Source organism: Maniola jurtina, chromosome 19 (genome assembly GCF_905333055.1).
Source record: "Maniola jurtina chromosome 19, ilManJurt1.1, whole genome shotgun sequence".
In the NCBI taxonomy this organism is placed as follows: domain Eukaryota; kingdom Metazoa; phylum Arthropoda; class Insecta; order Lepidoptera; family Nymphalidae; genus Maniola; species Maniola jurtina.
The window spans coordinates 9,602,010-9,617,107 of record NC_060047.1 but is presented as its reverse complement, the minus strand read 5'-3'; the positions used below and the strand labels follow the sequence as shown (position 1 = coordinate 9,617,107).

At 36.0% G+C, this 15,098-nt stretch overlaps 1 protein-coding gene across 1 annotated transcript in view; it reads right to left on the bottom strand.

The window, feature by feature from the left end:
• Positions 1-15,098, bottom strand: part of LOC123875183 (myosin-I heavy chain) — a 105,688-nt gene that overhangs the window by 21,856 nt on the left and 68,734 nt on the right. The window contains exons 5-7 of the mRNA XM_045920873.1: positions 2,346-2,435; positions 1,629-1,788; positions 194-384 (exon numbers count right to left, since the gene is read on the bottom strand). Of these exons, the coding sequence (XP_045776829.1) occupies positions 194-384; positions 1,629-1,788; positions 2,346-2,435 (441 nt within the window). The remainder of the gene's footprint in view (positions 1-193; positions 385-1,628; positions 1,789-2,345; positions 2,436-15,098) is intronic.

The following is a 15,098-nucleotide window of genomic DNA, read 5'->3' as shown; positions in this document are numbered from 1 at the left end:
TACATAATCTCTTCAATAGCGTGTACAATACTTCAAATACTCGTATCTAAATATGAAAAATTATTCCTTCATACCAGGAAGTCAGTGATGAATGTGATTCTTACAAAAACGACTTGAAAGCACACGTACAAAAGTTTCTTATTACTCGGCCTACGTCGATAGTAAAAGTCACTTTTCAACTCAGTTATGTTACCTTAGCTCCTTCAACCAGCTGATAGAACACATGGTAATTGGTCTCCTTGGGCGCAGGGCCCGTGATCCTCGCTCGTTCCAGCAGAAAGTCCCGTAACACTGCACCTCGGATCCCTCCCCGATGATCCAGTCTCACTTCCACGAACTTTCCGAACCGGGACGAGTTGTCGTTACGTACAGTCTTTGCATTACCTGAAAGAGAACCATCATGAATATGCGAGATTTCCGAAAGTTGTAACAGATCAAAACGAGAACGCCATGCCCTATGCTGTCCAAATTTGCCTAACCATTTCGTATTTCAAGTTTTTAGGAGCTCGTAAAGTCGTAAAATACTTCTATGGATATTAATAAAATATTCTAAGCACGGGAGTATGGGATTTTAAGTCAATAGCACTAAAATTTCTGATGTTCACTACAAAAAATTTAAATATTCAATTTTCCGAATTAAATTAATGATTGCCTACCAAAAAAGAAAGAATTTTTGTCATTTCAAAGCTAAGGAGATGATGAAATGGGGTATCAAAGTTCGCAGGAAAACATTTTAACGACAGTATAAAACAGATTTTGGCAAAAATATTCTAGAAAACGAACAACTAATCATAAAGAACGTCCCGAAACAGACGCCGAAAAACTCTATACATTAAGTACAATAAATCCTCACAGTTAGCTTAGCTTTGATTTTCATTGTTTGTTTTTTCATACTAATTCAAAGGGCATAAGGAATTGATAACTTTCGAACTGGGTGGAGAAAATTAATGAATCATAAATACAGTCCTTTGTCTCGTTAATTAATTGCAGAACTGCTTCAAAGTAACTTGAAAAGAGGAAGAGCATTGTATCCCCAGCGATCGCACAGCTCATTTGAGCGCGTTACTTCGTAGCCGAGGATTGTCTAGAATATAATTCAATTTACTTCAGCAGGGTTGCGGGAGAAAAGGTTATTGCAACGCTCACGGTCTCTTTTCGTAACTAAGTTAATATGTAAAGACTGAGAGACCTGGGGCACTGGAAAATTTATTAGCGTCCCTAAAACGGAGTTAGTATTTCTATAATGAACCACGTAAAACTAGCCGTAAATAATAATGAAATTGTTAAAACAAAGGGTCGTTTTTCTTCTGCTGGAATTAATAAAATGTATGTCCCTAGCAGAGAAATAGTAGTTTGTGGGACTGAATGAAGGAGAATACTTTTATCTATAAGACATATTACAAGACAGAGGAGTAATTAGATAGAAGTTATAATTTACCCATCGCATAGTTGCACATTGTATTAGGCCGGCGATGATGAGTTGATCATGATGATGATTGAAGTTGCACAGTGCGTTGAAAGAAAGGATAAGATTTTTTTTAGCCGTAAAAAGGCTACAAGCCAATAGACATTTAATTTCGCACTATTAGTATGGGTGTTTCCGGTCATTTTTATATCAAATGCCTTACCAAAAGCTTCTAAAACAGTGTTAGCTTCAAGGATCTGCTGTTCAGCCCAAGAAGCTTGACCACCAGCAGCGCAAAGGTACTGCAGGATAAGCTTTGTGGTCTCCGTCTTCCCTGCACCGCTCTCGCCCGATATCACAACTGATTGATTCCTTTCGCCATTCTGTTGAAATAAAAAATTTCATAGTCAGAAGGATATGGGAAAACGACTACTTAGTTCTTTGTACATGCAGGTACTTATTGCAGTCCGGACCTTGTTTTGGAGGCATAGATGTAGCCATAATGGCTTTTAATTCAGCGGATGTTATAGTAGACTGTTACGGGCATACGAACTGATTTCAGCATATTTACAGTTATCATAATAATATATTTTTACGCACAACAGACGGAAACGTTTAAGTGCGGAAACCAGCCCAGAGAGAAGAAGAATAATAGATTTAGATTATGTATGTTAAGGTAGTAGTATGTTATGTATGTTAAGTAGATTATGTGTGTTAATGAACAACGTAAGGTAATCTCCCCTAGTATGTAGGCAACATTATGACCTGTGTTGGGAATCCCAATCGTTATAAAGAATTGATTTCAGGTTGGATCCTATGGAAACGATGCAATTGAGTAGGATACCTTTTCAGAAACGCCTAATTCAAAAACAAATTAAGCATGCAAAATAGACACAGACAGACAAATGAGTGCTAATTCGACGGAAGCATAAATATTCACCTGCAAGGAGCTGTAGGCCGACTCGGCGAGCGCGAAAACATGCGGCGGAAGGCTCCCAAAGGCTCTGCCGCGATAGTTTTGCATATCCTCCTGGAATACACAGGCGCTGCTTGTAAATCTCGTAAATACAGTTGTTTGATGTTTACAGATTATCGCAAATACCTTTGTTATAATTCTGATACAAAATTTGTTTTCTCATCACACTTAATATTGTCTTATGTTTATTACACTTTTACGTGAAAACTTCAAGACGGGTTAGGCTGTGGAATAGAGATAGATTATACCCTGGATTGGAACACCTAGGCTAGTTTTATCCCGGAACACCAACGAGTTCCCATGGGATTTAAAAAAACTATATCCACACAAATAAATCGCGGGCATCAGCTAATTTCTAATATGCACTGCTAGAATATGGAATGCACTTGGAAAGAGTAATGCAGTTTTATGAAATCCCTTATCAGTTTCTACACGTATCGGGACGCTGAATCGTTTGGCGACACGGCTTTACTCATCGATTTTGGAAGAGCCATGGCTTTACCGATAGGGTGGTAACTAGTGCCGGCCGTAGCCACCAGACATAATAAGCTGATCCCGATAAAAAAGTCAAAAGCAAATTAGGGCGATCAAACATAGGTACATGGCTACCTCTACATAAGTGTAACGCCACGCCGCCTCAGCCAATCGCAACGCGCCAACGCCAACCAGACTATCCGAGTCAAGCCGAGCTGGCCAATCACCGCCTGTTACAGCCGATAACCGCCAAGACGGCCAATCATAGCCTACTGCCGCCGTGACAGCCAATCAACGCCAGCGCCATTGACAGCCGAACGCAACTCCGCCACCACTGCCGAATCCCTTCGGTGGGGATAACGCCATATAAAGCTATGCGAGCTCATTCTTATGATTATTGTTCTATCGTACGCATTGTAAGCTGAAACTATGTCCATTTGTGTAAACAAGTGTAAATTATATAAATAGTAACAAAGTAACAATAGTAATAAAGCAATGAGTGATTTGTATTAGTGTGTTTAGTGAAGTGATATAATAAATTTGGGCGATTATACTGATTTGCTCTTTTTATTTAAACCCACTGTTTCATCTCAGAAGTGGGATTAATAAAGAAAGTTATGATGCATAATCGCGCCAATTAACGAGTCGGCAAAGACATACCATCTACTTTGTTCATCCGCAAGGATGAAACGAATCATCGTGTAAAAATCAAGCGACAATGAAGATCGTCCACTTCTGGGGCCCGGAAGGTCCTTAGAAGAGTTTTGAACCGGAGGTACATTCATCTGCAGCGTGCATGGTTTCTACGCCCGATGGCAACCTACCCTCAACTTCTACGCGTAATAACTGAGGTATGATCCATCCATTATTCCATTTCAAATAATCCCGTTTTTAATGATATTGATGCATAGTGTAATGAGGTTGATCGTGTTTGTAACCTCTACTGACCCCACCACCCTGTTGTAACACCCTGTTTGAGGTTATGAAATTAGTATTAGAGCACGCGGGTTATGATAGGTGGTCATTATACGCTCGCGGATAGTGAATGGTTTGAGTGATAGCTGAAGATAAATATAACTGTAATTTGTGGCATATCTGACCGTCAAATAAAGGTTTAGGTTTAAAGATGTTTAATTCTCATAAAAACAAAAAAGTCATTTACATAAGAACTTAATTCTAAGAAAATAAAGTTTACAATATTCGCCATTTAATTAAGTACTCATTCAGCGCATTTGTTGAAGTAATTCGCATTACTCATAGTGTGAGCAGCTAATTCAGTTTTAAATGGATTGAATGAGTGTACATTTTTTTATGTGTGCAGGTATTTTGATGTACAGTTTAGCTCCTTCATAGATAAGGGTTTTTCTGCCATAAATTGTTCTAGTTTTGGGTAAGGCAAGGTAACTAGCTCGACGAGTTTTAGTTTTAATTTTTGTAAATGTGATATTTGTGTGTATTGTTTTATTTATAGTTTTCCTAACAAAAATACACGTATTGTATATATATAACTGATAAAATAATGGCGGTGAATACTAATGCAAAAATTGCAACCGATTGATTTAGTCAACTTTTTATCGAATCAGGTAAAAACCCGCTCAACCATCCACTTTTCACGTTGCATCTCGCCGAGATACCCGCAATTTGAATTCGCAGTTTAATTCTAGAAAACGTACTTAGTGGGTTAGTAGTAGTGCTTTCCAGTATGTGGAAATTATGACCAAGTGCTACCGGTACGAAAAAGTTAACAAGTAATTCAATAAGTTAAATAATAAAAAATAAAAACTCCCGACTGCAGTTTGCGCTGCATATTTTTCGGCTCTTACATTAAATCGAATAAAATCCACCACATTGATTGTTTAAAGAATTTTATATATCCATTGACACACACGCCATCAAGACGAATGACGTATCATTTATCAAAATCGGTTAAAATTGTTGAGTGGTTATGAACTGACACAAATACATACTGATCAGGAATTAATTAAAAAAAAAAGATCTAGTATATCGGATGGTAACAATAGTTCTCAGACTACCCGCAAATTTCAACCAGAAGTTTTCCAGAAACAAGCTTTGACGCTATTAGTGTTTTTATTTGCACAAGGCTCAGTTATAGTATAAGGTTCTATAAACCTTTAAGGTTATTTTTTTCGCGTCGTCGGTGATATTCCCGCTGCAGTCATACAGACAACACGGGGTACGTGTGGGGTACCTGTAAATTATTTTTAAGGGTACAATAATATCATTTACGTCAGAATCGGTTGATGAACACTTTCAGTGTGCTCAAACCCAGTTTTGCATATAGCATGGCGATCGCAATTTGAATGTAAAATCGAATTGTTTTATGATGTTCACTTTTGAGTTTCTTGTGAAATTGATTTTCATGTGGTTATATGATTGTTATGTAATATGAATATAGATCTTCATAATTGGGGCAGACGTACTTTATAAATCGACTGGGAGCTACTTGTAGTCAAACAATAATATTGTGTTTATCTTTCTTTTCTCGGAATTTTTGGTGAGTTCGTGAAGTGCAAACGTCATCGCCTACGATGGTCACCACTGATGCTTTGCTGTGTGCTGTGTGCCTGATGCCGAGCGCGTCACTGCGAGGCACCACATCGTGGCGCGCTAACGATGCAGGGTTGCAGCCAATGGGTATCTTTAAGCCGCCGCATTGTTGCCTATTTGGGGTGACATAAGCGCTGTTAAGCGTTTATGCTGTATGGTATGACTGTTCTTTTATTTTTACTAAAAGTTAGTGTTTATGAAGTCTGTACGTGTTGTAACTTGTAGTTTAAATCACATTCTTTGAATGATTGAGAGCATAGTAAGTAGATCTTACTCACGGCTTTGGAACTGTCTCGTATAATATACAAGCCAGTGGCACAGCGTATGAGTAAATACAAATAGGTAGTGTAATGTAGGCAGAATTGGGCACTTGGAGGAAACGTAATAATAACTATTACCAGTTAGATATCCTTATGATTTTGATAATGCTTTTGTCATTTTAGAAAAAAAAGTAGTGCTTGTAGGCAGCATGTATGTTACGTACTTTTGCCAACAAGCTTTCAATCGAGTCAATTTCATCATTCTACCTTAAGATTGTCGGTCCAATCATAATGTAAGTAGAAAGTTCAAGTGGCACTTTTAATTATAACCATGATATAGCTTTGTGCCGTTCATTGTTAGTCAGGTGGACCGGACGTACCGTAAGAATTTTCACTAAGCCGACTAGACTGACGTTTTACATAATATCTTGAGTTCAGTTGGTGTTAGTATGCCTGCCTGGTTATGTAGCTTACATAGTAGGGAATAGGAATGGAATAGAAAACTGTTATTTGACTGATGATCCTGTATTACCTAAATTCAATCGTGAACTGTTTTCGGAATTACATAGATGCCGAAGTGAAGACAGTAGCCAAGTCTTACGTTCTGCAGCCAAGTCTTACTTTCTGCAGCCAAGTCTTACTTTCTGCAGCCAAGTCTTACTTTCTGCAGCCAAGTCTTACTTTCTGCAGCCAAGTCTTACTTTCTGCAGCCAAGTCTTACTTTCTGCAGCCAAGTCTTACTTTCTGCAGCCAAGTCTTACTTTCTGCAGCCAAGTCTTACTTTCTGCAGCCAAGTCTTACTTTCTGCAGCCAAGTCTTACTTTCGGTAGCCAAGTCTTACTTTCTGCTGCCAAGTCTTACTTTCTGCTGCCAAGTCTTACTTTCTGCAGCCAAGTCTTACTTTCTGCAGCCAGGTCTTACTTTCTGCAGCCAGGTCTTACTTTCTGCAGCCAGGTCTTACTTTCTGCAGCCAGGTCTTACTTTCTGCAGCCAGGTCTTACTTTCTGCAGCCAGGTCTTACTTTCTGCAGCCAGGTCTTACTTTCGGTAGCCAAGTCTTACTTTCGGTAGCCAAGTTTTACTTTCGGTAGCCAAGTTTTACTTTCGGTAGCCAAGTTTTACTTTCGGTAGCCAAGTTTTACTTTCGGTAGCCAAGTTTTACTTTCGGTCGCCAAGTTTTACTTTCGGTAGCCAAGTTTTACTTTCGGTAGCCAAGTTTTACTTTCGGTAGCCAAGTTTTACTTTCGGTAGCCAAGTTTTACTTTCGGTAGCCAAGTTTTACTTTCGGTAGCCAAGTTTTACTTTCAATAGCCAAGTTTTACTTTCGGTAGCCAATTTTTACTTTCGAAAGCCAAGTTTTACTTTCGATAGGAGTACTTTCATCTCGTTGCTCGTTGAGAGATCTCCCTGCAAGGATTTAAGTGAGATTCCTTTTCAAGTCAGAGTAATAGCATTCACAGCTTCACGAGAAGCGAAAGGATATCGCTCATCAGTAGTGTAGGTACAATTTGATTATTACAGATGCTTTTGCAAAATTTGTTATTAGCCGAAAACGATCAGTTTCGTAGAATATTATACATAATTTGCCTTATTTGGACATCCTAGTAAACTTATAAAGTGAGCATAAGAATGCTTTTACTAGTAGACATTTTAGAGTTTCCGAGTGTCGACTGATTAATAGTTAGGTATGTTTTGACCTCCATGATACTACCACGAGTCAAGTGCCTAGTCAAGCCGATCCAAGCACTAACCAGACCATGTTAAACGCGTTGTGCCACAGGTCCTAGCGAAACTGCGAATAAAATGATTGGACAAACTGTTAACTGATATTATTTGGACTACTGACAATACTCTCAATGAATGTGATATCCATAATTTGGTATTTACCTAGGTCACGATGCCATGTTACTATTAATGTAAAATTAGCGAACTCGGGATGGTTATGCGTAACAAGGCAAATGCTCGGTAAAGGATAGCAAGCGATAGGATAAAGCTAACTAATGTAACTGACAAAATTAATATTTCATTTAATCATAACAAAGGAATTTAGTTATTTAGTGGCAAGTTCCCACAAGCATTGCGATAGAAGTAAACACTGATAGCATTTACTCAGGTTCATTTTCGTAACCAAGCTGGTAGGCATTAAGAGAACTCGAAGTGTTAAGGGGTTTCGAGGCTACGAAGCTTGTACATGCCTGAGCAGACTCTTTAAAGCCATATCACAGCGCTTACGGCTCTTATATCCAACAGTGCTAACTGTTCCGATAAATAACTTGAAACCGAAGACCTTGTTGAGCTATTGTCTACCAGAAAGCTAACCAAGCATTTTCCCATTGCGGGAGCAATTCATTGTTTCAGGACGGCCGAATGTAACGCCACGCCGCCTCAGCCAATCGCAACGCGCCAACGCCAACCAGACTATCCGAGTCAAGCCGAGCTGGCCAATCACCGCCTGTTACAGCCGATAACCGCCAAGACGGCCAATCATAGCCTACTGCCGCCGTGACAGCCAATCAACGCCAGCGCCATTGACAGCCGAACGCAACTCCGCCACCACTGCCGAATCCCTTCGGTGGGGATAACGCCATATAAAGCTATGCGAGCTCATTCTTATGATTATTGTTCTATCGTACGCATTGTAAGCTGAAACTATGTCCATTTGTGTAAACAAGTGTAAATTATATAAATAGTAACAAAGTAACAATAGTAATAAAGCAATGAGTGATTTGTATTAGTGTGTTTAGTGAAGTGATATAATAAATTTGGGCGATTATACTGATTTGCTCTTTTTATTTAAACCCACTGTTTCATAAGATTTATGAAAGATACAAAAAGTGGCTAAAGTATAATTTTCAGTACCTAACGGATTAAGTGTTTGCAAAGTTCAGACTTAGATAAGTTTTCATTACATGCTAAAGATCAACACTCAATTAATTAAATACGGTAGCTACTTGTCTTAACTTATGAAATTCTTGGAAGTACAATTTGTAATAGCTGCGTAGAACGACTTCAAACTTCTGATGGCTGTAGAGTGTAGAGCCCCAAAAAACTTTTAATTAAAAGTCTAATTGTCAGCCGTACCCGGTAGGTACATTTGCGCAAATCACTAATCGTGTTTGGGTTAGCCTTCCACTGAAAGCAAAGCTACTCGTCATAGCCTTGCACCTTTATTATTCATAATTTCCTCGAAGTAGGTATATACAGTTCTTCCCAGTGTAAAATATTGTTTGTTAGTGAATAAAAATCCCAGAGAAGTTATACTATAGACCCATTACCTAACAGGCATCAAATAAAAGTACATGGAGACACAGCAACGCCAAAGAAATAAACCGATTTTCACCCAGAAGCGGAAAATCTTATTGATAAAATGTATATAAAATGAAGGTTTTTATGCACCAATCCAATACTATCAGTTATTGGTTCTTTACATGGCACAAGGACGAATAAGATGCAATCAAAATTAAATAACTAGAAGAAATCCAATAAGAAAAATATGCTGCTTAACAATCTGTATAATTTTTATCTTGCAGTGGAAGCGTAGCTATAAACGTTTGCTTTTCTCTTTCCGCATTTGCACCCACATAAACAGGGGTTACACTCCAAACCCCTTTATTAAAAAGGGGTGACGAGTGACGTCCTTTGACAATAATGTTACCTTATGGTAATGAATGTTGTTTTACTTTCCGTTTATCTACTGATCTTCCTGTTATAGTCAATTAGTCATACACAATGGCCATGTTTTCTCATAAAAGATAAGCGATTTCCCACGGAATAGTTAATAGTATGTAGTTGTAAGAAAAGTGTTATTTAGTGTAGATGAAAGTGATATAAAGTTTGAAGGAAATGCGTGACGTCATTGAGTTAGAATATGGAGCAGCAAACATTACAACTCAAAACTAAAATGCTCCCTACTGATGGTTACGTTCTTACAAGACAGCCTAATTAACTCAGACAATGAAAATAAAATTTTTAAACTCACAACTGAATTGCAGAATGCCTACCAGGAAATTGAAAATCTCAATTTTGAAAATTCTCAATTGAAAATCAAATTAGAGAATTGTTTAAAAATAATAAATAATTATAAAAAAGTTACGATAGACACAAGAAAGAGCTCTACTCCATCTTCAATAAAAAAGAATAAACGCAAAAATTCTCCCGGCTATGCTTTTACTCCTACAAAAAGCCCAGTAGAACGAAATGACAATACAATTACATTCCAAAACGAGATGGTGATAACCAATGAAATTAATGAAAACCATAGATCTATAACAAATGACACTGCTAAATCTACGATAGAAGAAACTACAGCTGGTACCGATTTGGCATCTGAACAGGATTGTGGAGTTCTCAATAAAAAGGCCATGTCACAATTAGATAACAATAAGGACGGTAAACGTGCACAGAATTCTAAAATGAACGACATACCCCGCATATCAAAAGGAACAACCTGTAATAAATTGAGTGACCAACATATGGTAGTAATTATTGCAGATCAACAGGGTAATAAACTACAAAAGATACTTCAAAACCTGTTAGGATCAGAATACAAGGTCTTTTGTTACTGGAAACCTGGTGCACACACGGGCGAAGTGCTCAAAGCTGACTACAGTTTACCAACACTGACCAAAAATGATTATGTAATTGCAATGACAGGAATCAATGACGATAATCCGTTTGAATTTCAAAGCAATTTCAATATTTGGTTAAGATCAATTGCGAATACTAATGTTCTAGTCTCTGAGATTCCATGTAATAAACATCTAAACGAAGGCAAATTGAATTATGTATTGAAATTCTTATGCGATAAATATAACAATGTAACCTACATCGATTTTGATTACTCTCGATATGTGCCATCTAATGCGTTCGCTTTACATAAATGTCAGATAATATTGAGGGAAATATTGCGCTTAGATTATAGTAGAAAATATGCCGAATATAATAGACTAATACAAAATCAGAAAGAGGATATCTCTTTAGTAAATAAAAGCACTCAAACTGACGATGAACCCAAAGTAATAGAATTTCTTCAAACTAGTAACAGTAATATTAATAACGTGACTAATCATAACATTATAGATACAAATCAAATTAGTGATGGTAACGGAGCCAGTCGATCGGATGTTCAACTTGTGAGTGATAATGAGAATAGTGATTTTTTTCGTCCCCTCCCCTCCCCCTACAAGGGTACAATATTATATTATTTTAAAAAAAAAAGTGTATTGGAAAAACATAACACAATGATTGATACATCTAAAACTACATATAAAAAAAGAACAATTCCCTATTATTTTTTAAAGGGAAACAATGAAGTAAAAGAAGTTACAGCCAAAAAAACTAGTTTTTTTCGTCAATAATAACACAACTTTATTTAATATACTACATCAAAATATTGCAGGTGTCCTTAATAAGAAAGATTTATTAGAAATAGCGATCAAAGAGCTCGAATGCTCTCTCGGCACGATTCATATCATATGTCTCTCCGAAACTTTTATTAGAAGCGACCTTAGCAAGAATCTGCGTATAAATAATTATAATTTGTCTGCTATTTACAGCCGTAGTGATAAGAAACGGGGTGGCACCTGTATTTTAACAAAGTGTAATATAGAATGTACACCTCTAGATCTTAGCAATATGTGTAAACAACATGAGTTTGAATGTTGTGGTATTGATATCCCTATATATAATTTAATAGTCATATGTGTATATAGAACACCTAATTCTAAAGTAGACAATTTCTTTAATAGCCTAAATATCTTGCTACAAAAAATTACTAAACAAAAAAATAAGAAGGTAATACTTTGTGGAGACCTAAACATTGATATTTTAAAAACAAATCAATATAGTATTGAATTAACGTCCATTCTGGATAACTATAACATGAAAAATCACATCACTACACCAACTAGACTAAATAGCTGCCTGGATCTTATCATAAGTAACATTGAAGATAGTAAAATCACCCCGCGGACACACCAATTAGCTCTCTCGGATCACGACACCGCGCAAAGCATTGGTTGTAAGTTTACAGCAAATAAACTTAAAAATAACACCTTCTGGTTTGAGAGCAAGAGAGACTATAGTCGCGAAAATATTGATAAATTTTGCAAATACATTGCAGCTCTATCCTTTAGCGAAGTATACGATGAGATGGAAACTAATGCAGCATTTAACAAGTTTCATGAAATCTTCACGCTATTCTATGATCTATGTTTTCCACATATTCTAGTTAAAACAGTAAAAAAAGGAATAAGAACAAGTTGGTTAACAAAAGGTATTAAAAAGTGTTGTATTAAGAAAAGAAATCTCTATTTAAATTACATATATTCAAAAACTAATAAACAATCAAATCTAAGAAAATACACCAGGTATGCAAAAATATTAAAACACTGTATTTTTAGGTCACAAAAAATAGAGAGTTTAGGATACATTAAAAGAGCTAAGAATACATGTAAAGCATCATGGACATTAATTAAGAATAACTTTAATTGCAACAATAAATCAAATGACATCAATGAAATAAGAATTAACTCTGACGTCCATAATGATCCATACACCATTGCAGAAAAATTCAACGATTACTTTATTAATATAACTAAGTATAAACAAGCCACAAATATTTACAATTCTACAAAAAACATACCACTTAACACTAATACCTTGTTCTTAACGCCTATCATTGAATATGACCTGTATAAAGTGATTAAAAATCTTAAAAATACTAATTCTACAGGTTATGATAACATTATAACGAAGATTGTAAAAGCTTGTGCAGCAACAATAACAGGGCCATTATGCCACATAATAAATATGTCTTTTCAAGATGGTACCTTTCCTGAAAAATTAAAGTATTCTATTGTTAAACCTATACATAAAAAGGGTGCTAAAAATGAAATGAATAATTACCGACCTATAACCCTTATACCAATTATTTCAAAAATTCTTGAAAAAGTAATGCATATAAAAATAAACGACTTTATTGATAAAAATAATATTCTGAAAACAAACCAGTACGGATTCCAAAAAAAGCGCTCAACTACATTAGCATGCTTTGATTTAATTAAAAAGGTAAATGGTGCCTTCAACAAAAAATGTTCAGTTGCCGCAATACTATTGGATATGTCCAAAGCTTTTGACTGCGTCAGCCATGAGATTCTTCTCGAAAAACTATTTAAATACGGTATACGAGGCAAAGGCTACGACTGGCTAAAGAGCTATCTCCATAGTCGTCAGCAATGTGTTGAGATTACGACAGTAAAAAATAAACAAAAATCTACTCATAGATCACTATATAAAGAGGTTAAATCCGGAGTTCCCCAGGGTAGTATCCTGGGTCCACTGCTGTTTTTGCTCTATATCAATGACTTACCAGACACGGTTAATAATGATACAATCCTTTTTGCTGACGATATTACCTTAATAGTTGAAAGTAAAATAAAAAATGAACTTGAACAAGACATCAATATTGCACTAAACAAAATTATTCAATGGCTTGACATGAATAACCTTTGCGTTAACTTAAATAAAACAAAAGTAGTGGAATTCCAGACCTATAATAGCTCATCCCTTAACCTTAGCATCAACTATAATAATGAAAAAATAAATGTCGTGCCGTCGGCAACTTTTCTGGGGATTACAATAGATAAATATTGTAACTGGAAAGAACATATACATATTACGTGTAAAAAACTTAATAGGTTCGTATTTGCACTATATCGTCTACGAAATACAATCTCTGAAGAAGCAGCCACAACTGCATACCATGGCTATGTTGCATCTATACTGCGTTACGGACTAATACTATGGGGTAACTCTGTCGATATTATAAATGCTTTCAGAGTACAAAAAAAATGTATCAGATCACTGTGTGGTGCGGATATAATAGCTCCATGTCGGCCTTTATTTAAAAAGAAAAAGATATTACCTTTGCCATGTCTATATATATTTGAGACATGTCTATTTGTAAAGAAACATGAGCATCTATTTGATAGGAAGCCTGACAACGAAAGCCGGCGACAAAAATTTAAATTGGAAATACCACGACAAAGACTAGCGATATGCTCTCGTAATTCATATTGTATGGCTGTCACCCTATATAATAAGTTATCTGATAACATAAAAAATTTACCAATGTCGAAGTTTAGGATAAAGTTATTTGATTATTTAATTGACCAATGTTTTTATAGCGTTAAAGATTTTTTAGATAGCTGTAAGATCTGACATATTATTATTATTGATTTATGATTTATGATTTTTTATTGTTACTGATTGATTTATGATTTTTTATTATTATTGATTTATGATTATGATATTGTAACTCCATGCAAAAAAGAAATTGTTATGACTAGGATAATTATGATAATACATTTATGAGATAAGCCTATTTGTTCAAAAAAATAAGTCTGATTTCTACACAAAAAAAAAGCCAGAAGGTTTTCAACACAAGGTATCCAAATAAACTCATAATTCCTTTAATTAATTTAAATGAGTGTTTCTACAGTTTAAATGAATTCTTCAACACTAAATGATTTATTATGAGGAACTAGTCTATTAAACAATTATTAAGTATGTTAATTGTATACTCTTGTGACTTTTTTGTTGACATTTTACATAGATAATACATGATTTATTAAATTATTTACATTTTAATTTTAAGAGCTCTAAATTATATTTTATTTACCAGTAATGATGGTGTTGTGAAATCAGACCTTTTTATGACTATGTATATGTATACCTACCTAAGTATGACTGTAAGGTGTAAGGTATTTTGAGCATATTCAATGTACATTTAAACTATTTAGTGTAGTTTACATTGCTTATGTAAAATATTTGCACGCCATTACATGGCAAGTGTAGTGACACTAAAATAAATTGTAAAATCTATGCTACCTACATTTGAGCAAATAAATGATGATTTGATTTGATTTGATTTGATTTAAAATGACTTAAACTTGGAACAAATTTTTAAGTAAATACCTAACAAACAGAAATGAGCAGATTCGTAGGAGAACAACAATAACCGACATAGCTCAACGGATTGCGAAGCTGAAGTGGCAATGGGCGGGTCACATAGTTCGAAAAATTGATAGGATTCGGGGGTTCCAAAGTCCCAGAATGGCGACCTTGCACCAAAAGTGCAGAGTTGATAGGCCCCTTTGGATGGACAGACGACATCAAACGATTTGCAAGAAACTCGGCTGCATTCAGACGGGCGTAAATATGGAAGTTCCTTCAAGAGACTAAAGGTGCCCACGCACTTGAACTGAACTGCAACTGAACTGCGCGTCGCGGCAGCGCCCCGCACGATATTCTCTCCAGCCGCGACGCGCGGCAGTGACGTACATCAGGGGACATCTAACGGTTGACGATGATTATGTTGATTGACTTTAAGTCTATCTCGTATAATCTTTTCACAT